This window comes from Rhamphochromis sp. 'chilingali', assembly GCF_963969265.1.
Source record: "Rhamphochromis sp. 'chilingali' genome assembly, chromosome: 8".
NCBI classification, from domain to species: domain Eukaryota; kingdom Metazoa; phylum Chordata; class Actinopteri; order Cichliformes; family Cichlidae; genus Rhamphochromis; species Rhamphochromis sp. 'chilingali'.
Window position 1 is genome coordinate 2,237,552 of NC_137935.1, and position 25,196 is coordinate 2,262,747.

The following is a 25,196-nucleotide window of genomic DNA, read 5'->3' on the forward strand; positions in this document are numbered from 1 at the left end:
AAGTTTCTCCCCAACATCACAGCTGATACAAAAACACACTTTTCACAGAGACAAACGGTCATCGCCGCAGACGACTGAGCGACTCCTGCGTCCACAGTTCAGCAGGAACAGATGTTTGGTTTTTACTTTTCATCTAAATTTAACGGCCCCGTAATCACACACTGCTGCGCGAACGCTGCGCACATACTCCAGTGTAAAGCTCAAAGCCTGCATTACATGGATTTTATTTATGTGACGCACTTTTCATCTGTAACAGCTGCTGCTCGCTGGATTTAAAATGAGACAATGCTCGCTGTCAGACCCGTCTTATCTGCTCGGGATTTGCTGTAGGTGCACTTTATGAGAGCAGCTGCATTATGTAAGCAAACACAAAACACTGAATATGACTCGGGATCAGCAGCCCTCCAAATTAAAAGTCCAGCCTCAAACCTCACTGAGAAAAAGATGAAAGTGGAGCTGATTTCTGTGAAAGCGAGCGAGCGCTGCAGGCTGATGGGAGCGGGCAGCACACAGGGAGAGTTTTCCTGCAGCTGATCCGGGCGATTCATGGAGCATTTAGTCCATCCAGACAAGTCAGCGTCAACACTTAGACTGAAACACACACACACACACACACACACACAGGGCTGTGTAAAGAGTGTGTGTGGCTGAGAGAGAAGACACTGCAGGCGGCCGAACAGACAGATAAAAAGATGGTGCAAAGTTTGAATAGGAGACGTTTTCCCGGGGCTGAAGCACAGACTGGATATCTGGAAACAGGAAGAAGCCTCCAGGGTTTCTTCCTGTTAAAAGGGAGTTTTTCCTTCCCACTGTCGCCAAAGTGCTGCTCATAGGGGGTCATATGATTGTTGGGTTTATCTATTTATGTATTATTGTAGGGTCGACCTTTCAATATAAACCACCTTGAGGTGACTGTTGTTGTGATTTGGCGCGGTATAAATAAAACTGAATTGAATATAAAAGATGGATGCAGCCATTGTGACATCATTAGCCAAGTCCTCCAAAAGCTGCAGTTCCTCCAGGGTCCACTCGAGGCTCCATAAGTGAGTCAGCGGCAGTTTTGTTTCAAACACTTTGCCTTTAAAAAAAAAAATTCTCTTATGCAGTGAAGAGTAACCAGAGGTAATTTTACCGGCAAACAAATCAATTTGAAATATACTGAAAGAATCCTCAGAGACCGACTTCCTGCAACTATCCAGGAACAATCTGCTGACAATCTGTGCACCTTCCAGCATGATTGAGCTCCATGTCACAAGACAAACATGATCTGAAGTTTGCAGAAATCTTGAAACTTTGGATTCATGGGCAGGAAAATTCCCGTATCGTAATCTGACCCAGAATCTTTGGTCGGTGGTTGGACGAGGAGAAGCCGACAAAGCGACCAACAGGCTGAAACGCTGATCGGGCAAGAATGGATCTAACAAGTCGTGACAGTGAACCAAGTGTGGCGACTGGACTGGTTCTTAACTGCACACTCAAAGGGCTTCATCCAGCGTCTCACTGACACGAGCACAGTTTCTAACATTCACACTGCCGTGGATGCATCTGAGAGCACTTTGGGGTTCGGTGCCTTTCAGAGGAATACTCTGGCATCCAGACTATCAACCTTCCAGGTAGATGACCATAAATTTGTCGATACAACCCGAGTTTGAAGTATTTGCTACTTTGGTGTGTCTGAGTGTTTGCCAGGTTCTTTTAGACTTGTAAAAAATCGGACAGGGGCTCCGCGGGGCTGTGATTCATACATTCAGTTGGCAGGAGAAAGGTCGCTGGGTCAAGCCAGAGCCACAATTCCCCTGTGAGGTTGCATCAGGAAGGGAATCCAGCGTAAATCTGCAAAATCAAACCACCTGCTGTGAAACCTTTTATGGCAGAGGATCAGCAGAACTAGCTTTAAACTTCTCACAGTCTGACAGAAAACACTGGAAGGAGCCGAAACAAGTAAATCGACAAGTTAAAAACTGCCACAGGCAGCTCCAGCCTGGCACCTCGGGTAATTCCAGTCCCTGAACTGGACCTTGTTTGTACCGTTGGAGCCTTTTTAATGACATCATCTGACCAATTATATGGCTTCTGTGAGGTTACTGTAGTAACCATGAAGTCTGAGTGAAAGTCGAGGACTTTATTTGGATGTGACTCAGCGCTAATTAGCAGGTATCTGTGATGTGAGCGTGTTAGCCATGTTAGCTAATAATGCGGCACCTCAGCTCTCATCCAAATACAGTCCCCGCTGGCGCCAAAGCGCCAACATTTAGGAAAGCATCTTTTATATACAGTCTATGATTTTACCCCCAGCCAGACTCTGAGGTCTGATTTTTGGCGTTATGATCGAATAATAGACCTAAATTATCACCAAAGACAGACCGCGCCGTTTTGTTTTCCTGCTCCTTTCTGTGCAGTAATGAAACCCTGTGCGTCGGGGCCTCGTCGCACGTTTTACGGCATCTGAACCGGAGCCTGCAGAAGGCGTCAAACTCAAACAAGCCGTCTCAGCACAGGAAGGACGTTAAGTTATGAATTAATAATGAGAATTAAACGAGCTCCACGAAAACACAAAACTGGCATGAAAGACAAACTTCAGCTTCATCAGAAATACTCCATGTTTACTCACATTTTACTTTTATGATTCACAATTTAAGTCTCTGCAGGTTGAAGAAATCAAAACACAATTTTTTCATTCAGCTTAAAAAACCAAACAAACCAAAAAAGCCCCCAAAACCCACTGCGGTGAGGAGACAGACACCTGCGCGTGTAAACGTGAAAAATCCAACAAACACAAAACATTTAACGTTAAATCGGTCAAAATATACTGTTTGTGTATGCAGAGTATACAGAGAGGCGTATAAGTACAAACAGGAAATAAAAGGATCTGAGCATCAACTCTGCTCCCAGCGTATGTACAGGTCAAGGCTTACAAAGCTCATAAGTTCAGGGATGAAATCACACGGCGACAGTGAGCTCTCGCTCCCATCGGTTCCCTCCTTCATCTCTCCCTCCTCCTCGTCACGTGGGCGTACCTCTCGGTGATGCCAGTCTCTTGTTTTTTTTAAAAAGCTTCTCTTTTGTGCTTCACTCCATCTTGGACATCTCAAACTTGGTCGTCATCGTTTCCTGCAACAGAAAACACAGCAGCACGTTTATAGTTTCAGGAGCTTTAACCCACAGACTGTTGAAGCGTCCACCTTAGAGCAGACGCACGGCCTCAGAGCTCCTGAAAATCATCTATATCATATCTTACAGAAAGACAGATTTAGGAAGGATTTACATCCTTTTGACTCGACGCTGGAATATCGTCTGCAGGCTGTTCCACTCCTGCACGGCCACACGGGGAATTTTGTGTTTTTGTTAAAATTACTGGAGTTGACCTCACTGAAATTTGCACCTTTTGCAGACTCAGCCCGGCGAGCTGAACTGGACCCTCTGGTGGTTCTGGTCCCACGTGACCCCTGCTTTACATTCTCAAGCAGTCAAAATGTTTCCACAGCAGGACAGTGGAGCTCAGCGTGGACGTAAACAGCGATGGTCCTGAGTGGATCTACAGCCTAAACCTTCTGCTCAGAACCGGCCTTTCTGACAGCTCGGTGCACTCTCTGAGCGACAACCTGCAGAGGTCAGCACCATTTACAAATATTAAAAAGCTCTTTTACATCAGGTTATTTCAGGCTCGGGGATTAAGGAAGGTCAGAGAGCAGCTTCTGTCTTCACCTCCGTGTTTTCATGAGAGACACTGAGGAGCGTTTCAAACAAAGCAGGAATCTTCACACGCCGGCTCAGCTGCCAGAATCCAGGTTAACAGGATTTATTCAGGTAGCAAAACAACACAAAGCGTCGGGGTGATGGCAGGTGAGGCAGAATTTCCTCCTCGATCGTGATGAATTGCGTAATTTACCATAACAGGCAGGTTGGGTTCAGATTCAGCCCTCGTTTATCTCTTAAATAACAAGAACGCGTTACATAATCTACCAAAAGGAGGTGACGAGCAGGGAGTTAAAGGCATTATTTCCCCTTAATTTAACCCTTTGATGAGCCGGCTTCGTTACGTACACGTCCATTATCCTCGCTGGCAGAACGAAGCCCGCTCGCCCTGCGGGGAACAGAGCGTGTGCACACTTCATATCTTCTGTGGGTTTTAATACCCCTCTGCGTTCATATGGCCGCTTATGTAAGAAATTGATTTTACATAAGAGGCACTTTGTTGATTGCCGGACGCCTTAAAGAGGCTCGGTTTGGAGACGAGAGAGTAAATAATTTGGAAAATGGTTTGAATGAACAGCCAACAGAGGACACGAGGAAAAACACAGACGGATATTAAAACGAGCGCGGCGTCTGCTGGACGTCAGTCTGAGGCCACGGGAGCATTTTTACTGATCACACAAACAATGATGAGAAAAAATACAAATTTGTTTTTATTCAGAGGATCATTAACAGCTGCAGCACACACACGCACACACACACACACACACACACACACACGCATCTGTCGCGTCACATCTTTCTGCTCACCATGACAACACAGAGGACGATAAACAACAGTATGACGTAACCAGCAGCACAGGGTGTCTACTGTGGATCTGCTGCCCCCTGCTGCTCGTAAGCTGTGTGTGTGTGTGTGTGTGTGTGTGTGTGTGTGTGTGTGTGTGTGTGTGTGTGTGTGTGTGTGTACCTGTGTAGAGATCTTTGTGGGGACCAACAGTGACTTATGAGGACAAAAGTGGTCATTAAACACATCAGAGCTGCTTTTCCACCATCCCTGGACTCGCACCAGTTTGCATACAGGGAGAACCGGTCAACCGAGGATGCGATCGCCACAGTGCTGCACACATTACTGAAGCACTTGGAACACAGGAACACCTATGCACGGCTCCTCTTTGTAGACTACAGCTCGGCTTTTAATACCATCCGGCCATACAAACTCCGTCCCAAACTCCACCAACTGGGACTTAACTCCTCTCTGTGCAACTGGATTGTGGACTTCCTCACTAACCGTAGACAGAGTGTCAGAGTGGGTAAGAACACCTCTTCCACCCTTGTGGTCAACACCGGTGCCCCTCAGGGGTGTGTTCTGAGCCCTCTGCTATACACTCTCTTCACCCATGACTGTATTTCCTCCTGCGCGTCCAATCTCATTGTTAAGTTTGCAGATGACACTACAGTGCTCGGACTTATATCCAACAATGATGAGACAAACTATAGGACAGAGGTGCAACAACTAGAGTCATGGTGCCACGACAATAACTTGGTCTTAAACACCAAAAAGACCAAGGAGATCATTGTAGATTTCCGGAAGAGGGGTCATAACAACCATCTGCCTCTCTTCATTGGCAGTGAGGCGGTGGAGAGGGTGAGCAGTTTTAAATTCTTGGGGGTAACTGTGACCGAGGACCTGTCCTGGGGCAACCATATCACCTCAGTTGTACGGAAGGCCCAACAGCGCCTCTACTACCTGAGGAGACTGCGGAGCGCACACATTCCCAGATCTCTGATGTTGAACTTCTACAACTGTGCCATCAGCAGCGTTCTGACGTATGGATTTCTAGTGTGGTTCCCCAGCTGCACCAAGGCCGATCAGCAAGCACTCCAGCGGGTGGTGAAAGAAGCTGGCAGAATTATTGGAACAAGTCTGCCAGAGATCAGTAATATCTTCCCCACTCGCTGTCTGAGGAGGGTGCACAGTATCCTGCGGGACCAACATCACCCTGCGCGCCACCTTTTCCATCTGCTGCCCTCAGGGAGAAGGTACAGGTCTATACAGGCCAGAACATCCAGACTGGCCAACAGCCTGTATCCACAGGCTGTGAGGCTCCTGAACTCTCTGCCCCCCTCTCACGGACAATAACCATATCCAACTTCTTAATAGCAATGAACTGGTCTGCATTGGTGCATCATATCTTTATTCTCTTCCCCCTCCTGCCCCCCCCTTTCTTAAATAGATAACTATCATATCTGATATCATATCTCACAGTACAATAATATTGAATGGGTTGCATTGTTGTATTTTGTCATGTTTCTCAGGTCTTTGTCTGAATTTCTACGAACATTATTGCTAAGGATTGTCTTATTGCATTGGAGTCACACTGGGTTAAATATGTACACTTGGGTTTTAAGGGGTATTTATTATTTTCTTCTTTTTTTTGGGTTGTATGGAAGCCCCAAACGCAATTTCATTGTTCTTGACAATGACAATAAATAAATACTACATACTACACAAAAGTGGCCGTCCTCACGAGACTGAGGGCATTTTTGAGACTCAAAATGTGGTTTTAGAGTCATGGTTACAGTTAGGTTATAGCTATGGTTCAGGCTGATGGTTAGGGTTAGCAGCTAGGGAAAGCATTATGTAAATTAGATGTCCTCACAAACAAAACATGAAAACGAGAATGTGTGTGTGTGTTTCTCAATAAGTTCGAGTTCGTTCACTGAGCTCTCCGAGTAAACTCAGTAAGACTGCAGGTGAGAACAGTTTGACGCTCTGTGGTCTCCAGAGGGAGATCCATCCAAACCACCACAGCTTTACTTCACAAATGAATATAAAGTGATAATGATGATAACGTGGAGTTTCAGGGTGAATCACAGAAATGAAAACACTATTTAAACCCTGCAGCTTCGTTCCACTGGTTCAGTTTCTCTTTTAAATGCAAATATATTTAATATGTTAAAGTTGATTTTTTTAGCCCTCTATAACAGAAACATAGTTTATAATAGAAACATCTGCTTGACTTTGCACCTGATCCCAGAGGAGTTGGGCACCTTGTCCTCTAAAGCATAAAAGATGTGACCTTTAAAAATGATATATTCCTGTGGATTTCAAAGTTTTACAGACTTCAGAATTTCAATTAACTGGAAAAGAAACAGTTTATTGACATTAAATGAGCTCTGATGGCTCAAATGCGATACCTCGCAGCCCATGAGGGGACCCCACACTCTCTGGGGACCTTTCGGGACTTCTCATGTCCAGAGACACTTCCTGCATTTCTCTTTAACGCAGATAAACAGACTCAGGTGATAAAGCTGCGTGCTGCTTGATTTTGTCGTTGTTACCTGCAGGTTATTGTCAGTAACGATGACGATCTCATTTATTATTTATCTGTTAGCGGCCTCAAACACAATTTTCAAACTGTGATAAAGTTTAAACTTTAATAACTAAACCATCAGCTGGTCAGATCCCAGTGAGTCTACTCCGGGTACCATTTGTGCCTTTGTGCTCTAAATTCTCCACAGTGTTTCAAAGTTTCATTTTACGTTTGAAGTGATGTCAATTTTTTCCAGTGAAGTGAAAGTTTACCTCGTCAGAGTCCAGCAGGGGCGGCAGGGCGCTGCGAGGAAGGGAAAACACGTTCAGTGTCACGTTTGTGATTTACAATAATCAGCAGATTCACACTGATTAACGCTCGTCACGACTTACACATCTGCAATAGATGACGGGATGTTCTCCTCAACCCACTTCAGGTCCTCATCCTAAGGAGATTAAACATGAGGGATCATGCTGCATGATGCAAATAGAAGATTTTCCTTTGAACACTAAACATGGGTTCATCAGCTGTTACAGAAACTGTGACTGAATGCAGTAAAATAAGCAGCTACCACGACTGAACAATAATCAGTTTAGTAAAAACTTTAGTGAGTAAAGTTTAAAAAAGGATATAAAAAAAGAAAAATAAGTTTTAGTTTCTAATCCATTCAACGGATCCAAAAAAATTAAGATAACGCTGGAGCACCAAAAGCTGCAGTTCCTCTGACGTCCACCGGAGGCTCCAGCTGCTGACAGTCATGTTAAAACGTTACAGCACAAATGAAGCACGTTTACAGCCTGATACAAAGAAATACGCTTTTGTCTCCGCAGCTAATTTCCTCCTTTATTACTGTAATTTTTTAAAATAAATCATTAGTTCACATTTTATTATTTTATTTTTGTATTTCCTTCATATATCTGTACCTGAGCTGAGGTGACGCAAAAATTTCCCCGTTGTGGGATCAATAAAGTCTTATCTTATCTTATTGAGCAACTTTTCTGGACTGTGTTTGTGCTGTTGGTGCCTTTAGGACCATTTTAATGCCACAATCTGACCAGTAACACGGCTGCTGCGAGGTTCCTGTACAAACCACTAACACGGGCTGATGTCTGGCGGTGTTCAGATTCCTCTGACTCACCACTTTGTTAGCTTTGGCTGAGCCGTTGGCCTCATTCTTCACGCCCCTCATCTTCATCCCCTCTGGAGACACAAAGGAGTGAAAAACAAACAAACCGTGAGAAAAATAATAAAACGTAGATGATCGTTTACCAGAGGTACCTCACACATGTGCAGCATGGCTCCTGTTTCAATGATGGAAACGTATTTAACATCGTTAACGTGTTAAAAATGAGTTTCTAATAATGAGGTCACAGCTGCTCCTCAAAGCTCTTGTTAATGAGGGGCATCCAATCAGAAGAAGGCTGGTTTAAAGGGCTAAAAGCTAAAACGGCTCGCCCTAGACGGAGGATGGACTGAGTATCAGATAACGGATTATTATGAAGAGTGAATCATGGAGCTGAAGAATAAACCGAACGAATCCACTTTAATGGATTCATTTCATCTCAGGCTAAACAGAAAGAGGAGAGAAGTGAGGCGGGTGTGCATTCTGACCAAAAGCCTCGTTCATCATGGGCTCCTTCTCCTCTTCATCGCTCTCTTCATCCACCAGAGGACTGAAGGCGTACCTGTTACAGACACAGAGGACACGGCTTTTCTTTACAGACACAAACTGGAGACTGGGGATTAAAAAACCCCAAAACAACATCCCACCTCTGGTTATTGGCTGACGGTCGCCATAGAAACATAATGACCAATAGGATGATGGAGAACAAGAAACGCCAGAAAGCGTCATCTATCCACAGCTCCCTCCAGTCCTGCAGAGAGAGAGAGATTCAGCAGTGAGGAAGAAAAAACAAACTCGGTTCAGAGAATAAATCGAATTAATCGTAATTCTTCTCATTTTTGCAGTTAAATATTCTCCAATGAAATTTACCAACCAAATGAAAGCAAGAAATGAAAGAGAGAGAAGCTGGAGAGCAGCTTTAACTGAATCCAAGCGCTGAAGCACTTACAGACTGACATTTGGACATCCTGAAGGTCTTCGTGGTCCAGATGATGAAGATGACCGACGCTGAAAAGCACACAAACATCCTTAAAACAAGGACATGAAAATAAAATGTTAAACACAAAGAGAACTTTGAATACCTATGACAGCAAAGATGAGCGTGTTGGTGAAGTGTCTGTAGAGCAAGAGCTTCACCACGTTCCTCCTGAGGCGCAGCAGCTTCATCGTCTGAATCAGGCTCACAAAGATGTGACGACACGGTCAAGGAACTTCACCAAGAGGAAGGCTGAAACTTGTCATGCAACATTCACTTCACACGCAGGACAATTTAATACTTTAACTCTGTCCCACTCAGCTAACATCCACTCCCTCCCTGCCACTGCACAGGTAGGAACAACCCAACAGCAGACGCACCTGTCGGATTTTCTCTGTGCCGATCATGCTTTGAGTTCTCCTGGTGCTTCAGGGTAACTCTCAAAACGGACCCTCTGATGTTTAAGGACACCTCTGATTCAAGGGTCCATGTATCAGTTAGCTCTGGCTAAATATGTAACAAAGCAGCAAGGTAGAAACAAGTGAAAAAGAAAGGGAGAGAAAGCCAAACTTTCACTAGAAAGGGGGGAAGGTGCAGCGGCGGATATCCACCAGCAGAGGGTAGAGTCGAGCACAGCCAGAGGAATAGCAGCCAGGAGCACTACATCATCTTCAGCCTGGAGAGGGAAAGACAGGAGAAGACACGGAGGATGAGGCGAAGGAGACAAAATGAAGAGGAAGAGGAGGGACGCAAGAAAGCAGGAAGGGAAGGAAAAGAACGGAGGAAGTAAACAGAAAAGAAGGGTGAGAGGAAGAAGAGAAATGCACACACAGCCCACCCACACGCAGCACAGCGAACAGCTTCTGTTCAGTCTAAAAGGTTTGTTTTGCTCATCAGGGTGCAGCAGGTGGGTGGAGTTTATTCAGCATCCCTCATGTCGCTCCATCATTGGATATTTTAGTGGGTCGGACGCATTTACATCCCCCAGCAGGGAAAAACAAACAGGAAGAGACAAACAAGAGGACCCGGTGTGTTCAGAGATGTATCGCCCTCTGGTGGCTGCAGCTGAAACAGCCGCTTCGTTTGGACTTTAAATTTAGACTTAAATGTGTCATAAAATATTAAGTCAGTTGAATTCTGTGGTTTTTTTGCTTTGCTGAATTTTTTATTATAAATTCAGTTTTTACTTTAATTTATGCTTATTTTAGTTTATTGGATGGTCCATTTTTACCTCATTGACGTTTTCATTTTGCTTATTGTTATTTTTATCTGACTGGACTCGTTTCAGCTATTTCTTATACATCCGGTGTGTTTTACTTCATTTTGACTGCTGTAACTCCCCCCCCCCCCCCCCCCCCCCCACAGTCGAAGACTTTTGGTGACCTGCCACTGACGAGGGCTCAGGCTTCTAAATAAAATAAAATCTTGTAAGCAATGTGTTTGTCCAAGAAAAGGCATGAAACAGGAAAAAGAAACCTTCACTGCCGATGCTCCCTGGATGCATTTGACACCTAGTTTAGGTCCGTGTAGCTCAAATGTGCAGAGCAGAAACATTTGGGGCTCAGCTTTAAGCCTGCAGAGATTTACAGGACCGAACCAAACCTTTGGCACGGAGCTCGCAGCTTTGAGCCGTCCACTCAAACCAATTATGCACGGACACCTCGCTCTGGCATTTCAAATAAATTAACGCCCCTAATGGAAGCTAACACAGCCACAACAGGTGCAAAAGAGACTCTTGTCTGCATTAAATTAAGAAAAACCCTCGGTATGATTCATTTCAATACTCTCCTCCCAAAACGATGACTCTGAGAGGAAAACCCCTACAAACACAAAAAGATGCCTCCCCACGCCGATGCCTCTTTATTAAATCCTGACAGTGTGGTCATTAATACATTCTTCAGTGATTTATGTGCACTTATGTGTGACGGATTTTATTTAGTTTTCAAAAGATTAATTAAGCGTGAGAGGATGATTCTCTTAATACATGTTAAAGGATATCCACCAGACAATACAGGAATCAGTGAAGGCCAGCACTATGTCACACAAAACTCTACTGCTGGTGTCCCCTCGATCCTGCAGAGAAAAACATGTCAGACACACACACACACACACACACACACACACACACACACACACACACACACACACAGAGTACTGCAGCGCTCTTGGGACTCACAGCGTTGACTCTTAAGAGTCCCTCGATGATGGAGAAGATCAGGTAGAGCAGACCAACGCCAACGACTCTGTGCAGCAGAGCGCCGAGTCTCGGCCTGCGGGAGAGAAACGAGAAACGTCACTCTGTGTGTGTGAACTGTACCTGGAGATAATGACCGCTATATAAAATGAGTTGGATCAGGTGGCAAGGGATGGCGCTGGACAGACCTGTCACGCTAAAATGTATAGTGAGGGTGTGTTGGTAACGCCTAGCAGAGGCCCAGTCCGCGAGATCTTCAGCTTCAACAGCATTCTGAGGGAGACTGGGGACATTGAGTCCGGATGGACCATGTTCAGCATCTCCACTGTCGAAGCCGCTGCACTGAGCTGCGGCCGCAAGGTGGTTGGTGCCTGTCGTGGTGGTAACCCCCGCACCAAATGGTGGACACCAGATGTGAAGGAGCCACCAAGCTCTGATAGGAGTATGAATGCATCGGAGAGCAAGTGGGGAGCAAGTGTATTCGGCATGCAGACAGGAGCCAGGGATCGAACCACCAACCGATCAACAGATGACCTGCTCTACCTCCTGAGCTACCCCAGTTGTATTCCAACTACAGGGGGAATCACACTCCTCGGCCTCCCTGGGAAAGTCTATGCCAGGGTGCTGGAAAGGAGAGTTAGTCCATTAGTTGAACCTCGGATACAGGAGGAACAATGCGGTTTTCATCCTGGTCATAGATCACTGGACCAGCCCTTTACCCTCACAAGGATACTTGCGGGTGCATGGGAGTTTGCCCACCAATCTACATGTGTTTTATGGACTTGGAGAAGGCATTCGACCGTGTCCCTCGGGGGGTCCTGTGGGGGGTGCTCAGGGAGTATGGGGTGTCTGGCCCATTGCTACGGCCATTCAGTCCCTATACAACTATTGCAAGAGATTGGTCCACATATCGGCAATAAGTCAGACTTGATCGGGAGATCGACAGACGGACTGGGCAGCGGCCGCAGTGATGCAGATGCTCAATTTCCCGGTTGATCTACGTCCCTACCCTCAACTATGGTCACGAGCTGTGGGTAGTGACCGAAAGAACGAGGTTGCCGATACAAGTGGCAGAAATGAGCTTCCTCTGAAGGGTGGCTGGCCTCTCCCTTAGAGATAGGGTGAGTACGGCCATCCAGGAGGGGCTCAGAGTAGAGCCACTGCCCCTTCACATCAAAAGGAGCCAGTTGAGGTGTTTCGAGCATCTGACAGAGATGCCTCCTGGGTGCCTCGTTCCGTGCATGTCCCACCGGGATGAGGCCCCGAGGCAGACCCAGGACACACTGGAGAGATTATATCTCTTGGCTGGCCTGGGAACGCCTTGGTCTTCCCCCACACAAGCTGGAGGAGGTGGCTGGGGAAGGGGAGGTCTGGGCTTCTCTGCTTAGGCTGCTGTGCCCTCAACCCCGTCCCAGATAAGCAGAAGGAGATGGATGGATGGAATCAGAAACACTTTCAGTGGATCTCAAAGTTCTTTCAGTTCGCCGCTTGACTGCATTTCCACAGTGGTGATATTAATAGAAATCTATGGGAGGATTCCCCATCTGCAAACATGGCGGTTATCCCTTAAACCGCGAAACACAAGCAAGTTCTGGGATCTGCTACAGAGACTCTTATCTTCCTCCTTGTTTAAAGCTGGAATCAAACTTTTTTTGTTTAGTGAATGAAATTTTAAAAAATGCAAAGAGTATGCTTTTGACATGACATCGATTCTGAGCCAGGTAAACAAACAAAAACCTGTAACTCAATCAGGTAGCCGCACTGATCTGAGGATGGAGTTGTGCGCCATTTCTTTTTGGGTTTTCTAACTTTCCTTGATGCATGATATAAATTTTAATGGAGTCCGTTCAGTCCTCTGGTTGGATCAGAACTGACGATAGCATCAGCGGTCTGCATTTAAAAGTAATGTCATGTGACGCTGCACAGAACAGAAAAGGGAGGAAATCGTATTTTTGAGCAAAGTCAGCAAAATGTTTTGATTATTTTATGAGACTTGACTGGAGACTCGACACAAGCAATTTTTATATCCTATTATTATGTAACTAAAGGTAAGACTTTCTCCTTTATGTCGAGGATTCAAAATAATACGAAGCACTCTGGACCCATCCAGGACTTCATAGATGTAGTTTCAGGGCTGAAAAGTGACACCACTAAAGACCAGCAGGGGGCTCCTCTGGTTCCAAAGACTTCTGATTACATAGAACAGCATTTCCCAACGTTTTGGAGCCACAGCCAGTGTTGGGACTAACGCGTTATTAAGTAACGCGTTACAGTAACTACGTTATTATTGTGGTAACGAGCACGGTAACTAGTTATTATGCCAAAATCAGGAACGCGTTAGTCGTTACTGGGATTTAGATAGGCTCGTTACTCGTTACTTCGTGTGGTGGCATCGCAGAGCTTCCACAGATTCAGTAACATTAGCAAGTGGTGGAGGCCAGCAGGTGGATGATGGAAAGGGGACGCAGAAGGAAAAGAGACCCGAGGCGGCCGCCGGTCCAAGTGTGAACTGAACTTCAGGTAAGAAGTTATGACCTGCAGTCTCTCTGGGTCAGATATGAACCAAGCTTAGGTGGAGTTTATTTTCGTTATTCTGACTTTTTCCGTACTGCGTGCTAGCTAGCATGACGGAGTTTCTATACAGCTGGGTGGTGCTATGAAGCTAATGATGTTGAACTTTATTTTGTTCATAAGTTATTAGAGTTGCCAACCGTCCCGTCTGGTATTCAGAGAAAATATTACGCGTTTCTTATTGAGGTGAAAAGGAACAGTTTGTCCCGTAATTCAGCTACAATGAAAAAGGCACAAAGCTGGAGTTATTCTGTTTTTGCTGCACAGCTGCCTCTTCTCCTCTCATCCTCTCCCCCTCCCTCTCCCGTTTCTACTTCAATCATGAAACTGATCGATGATCAGCTGATCGGCTTTTCTCTCTTGTTTGTTTATCGCTCACTTTGCGCCGAAAGAGGAAACCAGCGGATGTCGCGCTAAACAACAGCAGCACGTTTAAGCTTGATCAGCTGTTGTTAGAATTTATTTAATATTAATTTCTAGTATCAGCTGATGTTTGCTGGAGCCACAGCTGCAAAGCTGCTGGTCATGATGTCGGTTTGGATATGTGGTGAGAGGGAAACATGAGGATGAAACCAGGAGATGTCCTTACTGGATCATCAGAGCTGAACAGGTGATGGAGAAACAGGTTTACCTTTTAGGTGACATGGATGAGTTGAAGGGAAGTTATGAACTGTTTCTGAGAGACAAATAACACCAGGATCCTTTTTTAGGTAGCTGACAGCTGGTAACTGTGCAGGTGCGGATCTAGCAAAGTGTTGCCAGGGGGCCAGGTAGGGCATTAACAGGGAAAGGGGGGCACAAAGAAATACTTTTCTTTCTTATTCTCATTTAAAATGTCTCACTTTTAAAAAATAATTATCTGAATCTTACAACAAACGATTGATAGATTGATGCATATATACCATCAGAACAGTGAACATCACTGTCATAGCAGTGTTTATTTTCATTCAAAGGCTTTATGATTTTTCCTATATTGGTGGGCCGCTCTCTAGTCAAAATGCCTGGGCCAATTTTCTGTCCCAGTCCAGCCCTGTATGCAGCTCATCTGCAGTCTGGTGTTACCTACATCTTCCTATTCAGAAGGCAGAATTTCCGAGTTCTGAGTACAATCGAAAGCACCACGACTGCAGTTTTTGTGTTGGATGTAAAAGGCGCACATGACGCTGTGACGTAGGCTAGAATCATGGCAGCAGTCAATGACTGTCCAGGCGTGGGACTTCTCTCGTGGAAATATGCACATTATCTTTTCCTTTCTATTGGTAGGTGGCACAGTGCACTGTGGCAAGTAAGCAAGCTAGAAGACTGGCAAAGTTATGGAAGCAACACGTTAACAAGAGAAGTCTGAGTAAAACCAAAGTTACTTTCCCTAGTAACTAGTTACTTTGAAAGTAACGAGTAACTTGAAGTAACCGAGTTACTTTTGAGAGAACTAGTAATGTAACTAAGTTACTATTTTAAAGTAACTTACCCAACACTGGCCACAGCACATATTTCACATTAGTAAAATCACATAGGACACCACCAGACAAAAATGTCACAAAAAGCATTTTTGTTTCCCAGGACACCTTTTTTGCAACAACAACAAAACAATTTCCAGGCCTAAATTAACATTTATGGTATTTTTCTACGATGATGCTGGGCTACAGCTCCATCTGGTGGCAAACGGGTGCATAACATTACCGGCACTAGGCTCGTAAATCTGCTAACTGGCTTCAGCTAAGCTGCTGGGTTTTTAACTGCACAGCTGGAGGTTTTCAGACACATCAGCCTCAGAGTCGGTCCTTCCTTCTACTACAGAGGAGGTTCTCACAGTGGAAACATATAAAGCACCTGCCAGCCGTCAGTAACAGCTGTGAAACTCACTTGACGATGCCGTATCCCAGACTGGCGATGATGACCAGCACTCTGGCCAGAGTTCTCTTCACTGCAGAGAGCACCTCAGCAAACACCACCGCCCCGGTGACTGCAGGAGGACACGTGACACAGGATATTCATCACAGCTCTGTCACGAACCACGTGGGCCACCACCTGTGTGCGTCTTTGTCTACCTGACACGCCTTCATATCTGAGGCTCTGGAACTCGGCATAGTAAACGGCTTTCTCCAACATGCCCAGGAAGATGACACCTCCGATCCAGAACTGAATCCGGAGCAGGTCCCTCCAGTAACACGCGGACAGAACCAACCAGAGCACGGCGAGCAGCACGTACACGATGCACATCACCATGTAGAACTGGAAGAAAGGAGCGACAGGAAGTAAATGACTTATTGCTGCATTTTAAATACCAGAGCAAATAAATATCATTTTAATTTCTCTGCGTGCACGTGTTTGCTCTTACCATCATTAGAGGCCATTCGGACGCCGATATAAAGCCATGTGGACCCTTCATACTGATCTCGACTGCAAATGCAAACAGAGTGGGTATCAGACGGTGACTAAAAGCATTATATAAAGTAGCCTCTGCTCACTGAACATCAGAGCAGACCATCCAACTCCTCTCAACATAGCTCCATGTTATAGTCCTCTACTCGACCAATCAGCCTCCTTTAGCAAATGCTAGCTTTAAACACAAACAAACAAACAAACAAAACCCCAAAAAAACAGGCAGAATCAGCCTCACTCTAAAACAAACTGAAGGACATGAAAGTCATTTTATTTCAGTTTGGACGTGTTATGGATGCTGGATTTGAGAAAAACCAAATCAAAGATGTTCTTTTGTTGTACAGAAGCAGGTTTAAATGGTTGTTTTTCACCAGTTTAGTTTCATTTACACCAGGGGTGTCCAACTCCAGGCCTCGAGGGCCGGTGTCCTGCTGGGTTTAGATGCGTCCTTGATCCAGGATGTGGATTTAGATGTGATTCAGGAGTGTTGACCCAGGGTGAGATCTAAAACTTGCAGGACACCGGCCCTTGAGGCCTGGAGTTGGACACCCCTGATTTACGCCTTTGATTGAGGACCAGCTCTCGAGCGCCCCCTGCAGCAACACCAGGTGAACTGCAGTTGATGTTTCTCAAATTCGCTCTGATTAGACTTCACTGACACGCTGGTTGAAATGTTTTATTTAAAAAGCCTGTTATTGTGATTTTGAATGATTTCATTATGAGACACAGACTTAACATATTTTAATTACAATTGTAAATCTCATTGATTGTTAACTAATCCTGAGACTAATGCAGACAGCTGTCTGTGTTTGTGTTTTATGTATGCGCGTGCACTGACGCTTCAGGTTCCATGGATTTTTGGCACTAGACTGCTGGTTCTTGTCTTCGATTTTGAGGATGAACATGTAGGGTCCGTCATCCCAGCTCTGAGCCACCGCATCGAAACCAGGATTCCCAGCCTGAGCAACAGTGGAGAGAGAGCAGCTTTTACATCAATTTAAAGAAGCCTCCACCTGGATGTCCTGGGATCACAAGATAATCTTTCAGGAATAGCAGCTGACCTGTTTTTGATCTTTGACGGTGTCGTTCGTCTTTGCTGACTGTGAGACAAAGAAGAACAACATTAGTTAAACTGACTCAAACACTCGACTTCGTCCCATGAAGCGTTTCGTAATTTGGTCCAAAACATGCACAACAATGACATCATTTCCTATTCTTCCATTAACTGAAGACAACAGATAAGCAAACACACAAATCAGAACATCACAAAGCTTTGTTTGCTGCCACAGCAGAGAAAGTAAAGGTACTTTCAGCTGCTCCCACAATTATTTAAATTTATTATCAACATAATTTCCTTAAATGTTAAGGAGCCCTGGTTCCAGACCGGGCGGAGACAGAAGCCCAGGCTCAGAGGGGCACAAACTAGTGTAGCTCTCATACTGATCCTAGATGAGGAACAGGAGCGTGGGGTTATAAAGGGCGTGAGGTAGGGTGCACAATCTGTGGAGGGTGAAGCTGAGAGCAGCAGCTGTTTTTACGAGCGTGGAAAGAGCTTATCTCAGCTTCTGCTGTTCGTTATTTTACACATTAACGCCCTGAAATTCAACTGTTGGTCTGACACTGTGTATTTATGCAGGCATGCAATTACATTTTCTGCATGCTCCCCTTTATGCTCAGTGAATGCGCATTCATATCTTTGTGGGGACCAAAATCCTTGTCCCCACAAGATATGAATACCCAACGCGTGTGCATGATGTGCTCACCTGTGGCTTTGGAGCCTCTCTCTTTCGTCTCCCTGAAGCGTTTCCTGTGCTTGGCTGAAATACAAACAGCAGCTTAAACCAACCGGACAAACCAGAAAAGGTGTGTGAGCAAAGCGGCCATGATGATTCTCATCAGACACGCAGAGCATGTAAAACACGCGCAGTCTGAGACACACCTCTAAGGGTCAAACTGGGAGTACAGTCAGTACACAGAGCTGAAGCTAGCTGCCGAGACAAAGGGCCGTAGTGCTTCGGGTGTTTGGCTTTTTTGATTGTGAAGAACAGAAGGAAAAAGCTCACCTGTGCCTGCAGTGGTTTCAGTGGATGTATCGCCTCCGATTGATTCAGGTTGAACTGAGTCATAAAACAAACACGCCCGTCTTAGCGTTCAATCACCACACAGACACTTCATTCAGTATTTGCACTGTATGTGCGCGTGTGTGTGTTCACCTTGGGGTTCTGATGGTCACAGTGGATTATATCATACGTGTGTGAAGAATAGGACCCAGTTCCTCCTTCTCTCTTGACGCTCTCGGACATGGAGTACCCTTTTGCCAGCTCTTCCTGCAGATGGCACACATGTGATCATTTGACATGTTGGATCCTGAGACGAGACTCAGTGTTGTCACACTTATAGCAGTCCGAGGATTATGAATTTAAAAAAACAATTAAAACTGTGATTGTTGTTATTGCATTCAGTGGGAAAGCAACTAGATGACAGAAAAAAGAAAATGAAACGTGAAAACTGAATCCTGATTGTTTGGGAACGCTCCTGTGTGGAGTGTAAACAGAAGGAGGACAGACGCAGCGAGGCCCAAAGGTTTGGGGAAGGGCCGCCATCTTTGTAGTCTTTACCCGCAGACCATCAGATTACACGTATATGTGGGGTGTGTGTGTCAACTCAAGCATATCAACATTCTCTGAGGTTTGCAACACTTCCTGTTGGAGAAGTGTTGCATCAACTCGTCTGCAGCAGAGCCAAAGTTTTACTGCCCTTCAAAAAAAGCATTGTGTTTGTATTTTAAAATATTAATGCAAATTAACTAATAGAATATATAATTTCACTTTAAGTCAGAATGTTATGACATCCTGGAAAGAAATATGGTCTTATGCACCCCATGCCCACCTTTAGATTCACCCCTGCTTCTTGCAGGTATCACTGCCGTAGACAGTTTATCATATCAGAAGAAGTTTACAGCTCATCTGCATATTTTAATGCAGCTTCTTTTTTCTCTGTGTGGATGAAGCATCTACAGAGTTCTCCTTCCTTCACGCTGAAGCTTGTGGATCAGGTGCTTTGCTTTAAAGGTGACTAGAGGAACAAGCACCGCTCGCTTGGATCACCTCTGCTTCCTCGCTGTGTTCCTGTGTGTGTGGACAGACTCCACATTAACCTGCTTGCTGATAGGAGGTCATATAATTGGTGGGTTTTTCTCTGTACATATTACTGTAGGGTCGACCTTAAAATATAAAGCGCCTTGAGGCGACTGTTGTTGTGATTTGGTGCTATATGACAACATCATCCTCACTGCTGATGTTGTGTTATCAGTGTTGCTGTTAAGAAACTGGAGCCTGTGTGGTCAGAGCCGTAAATAAAGCACAAAAAATGTGCATTGAAGATCCTTTTTTTTAAAAGTCAAGTTATACATCACCTCCTTACTGATCCTGTCCCGTTATTTGTATTATTCAATGAATAATGGTTGGAGTTAATACGTCTGTTAAACCCTTAAAGCTGAACGTCTGCACTTCACGTGACTGTCTGACTCGGGCTAGTGCACAAAGGCAAAACTGTCCACAAACTTCCAACCCTAACTGTTAATCAGTAATGATGTTCGGACTCTGTGTTTTTGAGCGTCTGTGTGCGACAAAGTTACAGGTTAAAAGAAAATACTCAGATCATCTGTAGAAGTTTGCAGAAGTCCAAAACATGGAAGTAGTGAATACTCCAAATAAGCAGTTTCCAGAGAAGAAAGCAGAGCGTCTTACGTTCAGGTTGAAGACTTCGTCGCTGCAGCGCGAGCTCCTCAGATACCAGGAAATGTTCAGGATCGGGTGAGAGGTGGTGCAGTCTTTTGATACAACTGCACACACAAACAAACCAAATTAACTCACTTCTAGGCCGCAATGCTGTTCCACTTGTTATTTTCTTTATTTCACTTCATAATTTTAACCTGACCCAGTGTTTCTAAACCAATGCTCAAAGTCAGCTTTCTTCTGATTGGCTATCCTTCATTAACAAAACGTTTGAAGAGTGGGTGGGTGGAGCTTCTGTCCTCTCAGACAGACACACAGGTAAACCTGAAAGTGTCTGCCTACATTTAATATGAACACGTGATATGTTCTGTAAAATAAAGTTTAATAAGTCCACTTTAAGTAAGCTTTTTCTTTCAGAATGTGAGACATTAGTTTCTGCTTCTGCCTGCACAGCAAACATAAACTGGACTTTTTGGACAAACCCAAACGTTATTATCCAACTCTGTAAAATAAAGATTTAAGAAAGAAGAAACATCTGCTTACATTTGATACTGATAAAGCTGTTATTGAACAGAGTTTTACTGTAGAAGAAGTACGTCTGGTCCTTCAGGACAGCCTGAAACAAACAAAGAAAATCCATTTTTATTCTCTGACAGTTAATTAAGTCACAACTAGGGCTGCCACAAACGATTATTCTGATAGTCGACTAGTCAGATCATCATCCATTGGACGTACAGCTTATTGCACCAGCAGCATCTGCTCTTATATAACTATCATTAGCTTACAGCTTTAAGTGTTTAAGGTCTGTGCTAACTAACAATAAAGACAAGATGATGGTTTATTAAACTTTTAATGACATTTGCAGATTGTCTCGGTGGAGTTTAATAAATTTGTCCGTCTGTTCTTTCTATCTAAATATAACAGGACACAGGAGTAAACTCTCGACCGTCTCACACTTCTGTTTAATCAGTTTTCTGTTTGACGTTTATTCAGCTGTGTGAAAATTAGAACTTTAATCTCAGCCAAACAATAATATTTTTAAGTTATCTAAGTGACTTCTATATCATGTTTGAGTAGGCACAGATCTGAAAACCATGTGCCGGGATGTCGCTGTTCTCGCCGGCTCTAGTGAGGCTTGAACCTGAGCTAGCTACGAGCTGGTGGCTAACAGACGTCTCCGTGTGTTTCGTGGACGTTGTCGTGTTTGTCGGGGAGAAAACTTACAAACTTACAGTACAGCACTACAGAGTCACACTGCTGGTGATTGATGTACTGTACAGGAGAGACGGCACGGAGGAGATCGACAACGATCTACAGCCGATCGGGACGCACAACACAATGCGCTTTAAAAAAAAAACAAGCATGCAAAACTGCACCAAAATAAAATCAGCGAGACCGCGAAAGGTGAACCGCGTTATAGCGAGTGACTGCTGTAACTGTGAAGATAAGTCACAACATACCCTTCATAAATACTAACATGTAGAGACCCTGACCAGCAATCATTCATGCATTTTTATATTCTGTGGCTTTTAAACACTTTGATCACTTGGTCAGGACCAGATATCTGTTTCATTCTGTTCTGATGTGAAAAACCTCACAGCTAACACAAGGTGGGCTTTGTTTTTACATGACTTGTAAAATGTGTTGATTAATTATGATCTTTACTCATCTCCTGGGAGACTAAAGCCTGTAACCTGCAGGCTTATTGTTTGTAAGCGGTCCCAGTCCGATATTTCCAGCTGCCCACACAAACACAGTGCCCTCCATCCAGCCGTGGTCCCTCCCGAAAGTGAATAAATTCAGGGTTTTTCTGCATACAAGTTCCACCAAAGGAAAATCACCAGGACTGTGATAAAACTATTTCGCTATACTCCTAAAAACACTCATTTGCAGCCCCGTGTGTGAAGCATTAAAGGAAATACAAATTTCAGCCCCTGAGCTGGGAGATGCCTGTTATCGTGTTACTCTGTGTTAACCGATGATCTGAGGCCTTCGCTTTGGCAGTTGATAACAACATCAGTGGTTCATGTTCCTGTTTTTGGAAAGGTGGCTTACAGTGTTCGGGAACTTTGTGTATTTAATTCCACACCACTGCTGGTTGTGCAGATTAAAAACAGTGGTACAGTGTCAAGGCTCGCAAAATTTCTAAATCCCTGGCAGCCCTTTGGGCCGGCACTCTGCAGTTTTTAGTAAAAATAAATTCAAGTAGCCCGAATAAAAAAAGAGCATTTTTTTATGTTTTGTTTCCCGTTTTGTTTCCGTTGTAACAGAAACAAAAATTAATCAAAAAATTGTTACAATATAAATCACAACAACTGTATAAAAATGACAAACATCAACTCAAATACTTGGCTCTCATTGAACAGAAATTTCTATGAACTTGTAAGAACTGCGTAGGACATGAATCTGACATTTCCACTGGAGTCACTGGTAAGAGGCAAGTGGAACCAACATCTAGGACGTTTGCTTTTTGAAGTTTGCTAAATCTGGCCAGTGGTAGGTCACTCTTTGCTACACAGCACGCGGCTCTAAACAGCTTTGTCAGGACTTCTTCTTGTGCTCGGTTCATTTTTAGAATGTTTTTTGCAATTGCTGTTCGTTCTGGGAAAGATACTGCAGACTGGGCAATAATGCATTTCTTGCATTTCTCATGGGTTCTAATGGGGTCTTTCTTAAAATTACTGGTCCCAGTAACAAAGGCGCTTGTCGACTCACAACACACCTGCAGAACATCATGTTATTTAGCTCGTCATGTTCCAGCCACAGAAATTATTTTGTCCATGAAACCATAAAGCTGCACTTTCTTTTTGCCTTATAGTCTGATTTGTCATAACTTCTCCGTTTTGTGGTAAGCTTTTCTTTGGCTGTCACTTCTTCACCCTGACCTGTCTTATTTGGCTCAGCAGAACTGAAATACCGGCTTGAATCCTGCTGCTTTTACACACACACTCACATAACGCTCAGCGATTCTCTGCGCGATCAACCTCTCACATGTTTAAGCTGCGGGAGATTTCACTTGTCATGTTTGCGTAGTAAGCTAATGAGTGATAAGACGATGTCAGAGGAATTGGTGCACAATTAATCGTCACTCACCAATCAGTGCTGTCGCTCTCTACACGCCGTTCGCGCAATCGCAAAGTGAAAGCAAAAAACAAGCGCAAATTCAAACGCGATTTCAATATGTCACATAGTGACAGTGGCTCACCGATGCCAATGACATAATTACTCAGATACATTTTCCAAAGAATGCAAAAGCACTGACATTTTCCTATGATAGGCCGGGACGTCGGGCTAGCGATTTTGCGAGCCCTGACAGTGCTGTCTTTGTGCATCAGCTTTGATATTTAACCCGCAGCATTGATGACTCTGGTTTATCATTAACCTTCATACTGTAAGTCTGGGTTTCCAGTGCACAGTCACAGCTTTACAGTCTTCTGCAGACTAATGCATGTAACAGGTGGACAGACTGTGCTTACAGGCCAACCAATGCAGGATCTCAGACCCACAGCGATTAAAAATCTGATCTATCAGCAGATATTGTTTCCTTTAAGACACACAAAACTTCGTCTCCTCAGACATGTCCAACACCCTCTCATACTTCTCTGTCACCTCCTCATTCAGGTCTTCTGCATCTGCTTTTCTGGCTCCACAGACTCAAACATCACATGTGTGGAGCTGTTTCTCAGCATGAAGCCATACTGCTGCTCGCTGATTATCACCTCTCTTTAACCTGCTCACGACTCTTTCCCACACTTTTTATTGGTTTGCTCATCAGCTGTATTCCACTGTAGTTACTGCAGCTCTGTACATCGCGCTTGTCCTTGAAAAGTACCAGCACCGCTTCTGCATTGCTCAGGCATCTTCTTATCCTACAGGACTGTGTTGAACAGTCCGGTTAAAAAGCCTGCTGGCCTCCACGTGTGTCATCTGAAGCGTCCACTTGCAGTCTTCAAAGCTGCCGTCACTGTCTTTCTTACCAATCCTCTTCCTGATTCACCAACTGTCCTCCAGTCTCTCTTCATTCACGATAACTCAAAGTACTCCTTCTGTCCTCTCAGCAGTATTTTTTTTGCCTGTCCCGTTTGGCTCTTTTGCCATCAGAATTATTGTCTAAAGGCAAAGAAAGATGCCCAACGGATTTCTCAGCAGAATCTTTAAACAAGGCTTCAGCATCAGACGAGCGGCTGGTATCGGCCTGTTTCACATATACGCGAGTAACTGGTGATTTTATTGATATCAAACGTCTTCATGGCGCAGCTGGTTATCACAGGATCGTTCGTGTTGAGTGACGCGCCACTTGAATACTTTCACTTTAGCTAACGTTAGCCGTTAGCGGCGTAACGATTATGGCGCAGGGCAAACAGAGCGGTATTTTAGCGGCTGCTTCGCAGCTGAAACACGTTTTATCTGCTCAAAGCTCCTCTCCGCTCCAACCCGTCCATCACAGAACCTAAACGAACCATCACAGAATCACAGCGGGAGGTACGAGCAGGAAACTCACGCTATTGATGTCCAGGTCCCACTTCCCCGGTTCCGACACGGCCGCCACCGGCCAGCTCGCTTCCGCCAGCATCAGCAGGACCAGAGCCCAGCACCAGAGTCCCGGACCCGTGAAGCTCGCCATTTGAGCCAACAGGAAGACGAGACCGACAACAGCAGCAAAGCCTCCACGACAACTCACAAGCTCCTGAACACTTCCTGCTTCCGGGTGACGTACACGTAGCGCAATGACTCTTCAGGGGAGACTTAATAAAATAAACTTAAATAAAATAAAATAAAATAAAATACATTTGCATTGTTTCTTTTCAAGAACGCGTTGTTGTTTAGGACAGGGAGAGATATTTTTTTTACTTATCCGAGAACATTATTTATGAAATCGTAATAAAATTAATTAATTAAAAGTTAGAAATTAAGAGAAATGACTACAAGAGAACGTAAAACATCCCAACTAACTGGTAGCGACGAGCACTACAGGGCAGCCTCAGGCATTGTTGCTGTTGCTGTCTTACACGTGCAGTTCTTTACTTTCACCACTGGAGGGCAGTGAAAGCTCTTTCATTACCGTTTTGTTAAACAGCCGATTGGTTCATTTTCCTTACAGACACTGGATTGCCCAATCAGATCTCTATAATTCGCTGTGCGCTCAGCAACTTGTAGACAAAGTTTGGTGTGGAAAAAGTTGTGAGAAGGTGGAGCTGAAAGC

The 25,196-nt window shown here is 44.6% G+C and overlaps 1 protein-coding gene across 2 annotated transcripts; it reads right to left on the bottom strand.

Annotated features, from left to right (window-relative positions):
* Positions 1 to 2,582: 2,582 nt before the first annotated feature.
* LOC308401380 (transmembrane protein 87A) lies at positions 2,583 to 24,703 on the bottom strand. Of its 2 annotated transcripts, none has more exons than XM_080889583.1 (21): positions 24,495 to 24,703; positions 20,537 to 20,609; positions 20,006 to 20,100; positions 18,470 to 18,583; positions 18,320 to 18,373; positions 18,020 to 18,073; positions 17,318 to 17,356; positions 17,095 to 17,215; positions 16,213 to 16,274; positions 15,923 to 16,106; positions 15,738 to 15,837; positions 11,286 to 11,379; positions 9,715 to 9,785; positions 9,216 to 9,322; positions 9,083 to 9,141; positions 8,781 to 8,884; positions 8,622 to 8,695; positions 8,149 to 8,210; positions 7,403 to 7,455; positions 7,283 to 7,313; positions 2,583 to 3,111 (listed from the first exon to the last, which is right to left on the bottom strand). In XM_080889583.1, exons 1-21 carry the CDS (start codon positions 24,615 to 24,617, stop codon positions 3,070 to 3,072), a joined length of 1,716 nt encoding a protein of 571 aa, XP_080745709.1. In that variant the 5' UTR covers positions 24,618 to 24,703; the 3' UTR covers positions 2,583 to 3,069. The 2 variants fall into 2 exon arrangements, with proteins under 2 accessions (XP_080745709.1, XP_080745708.1); XM_080889582.1 differs by lacking the exon at positions 9,715 to 9,785 and adding an exon at positions 11,106 to 11,182 and having other exon boundaries at positions 24,495 to 24,702.
* Positions 24,704 to 25,196: the final 493 nt, after the last annotated feature.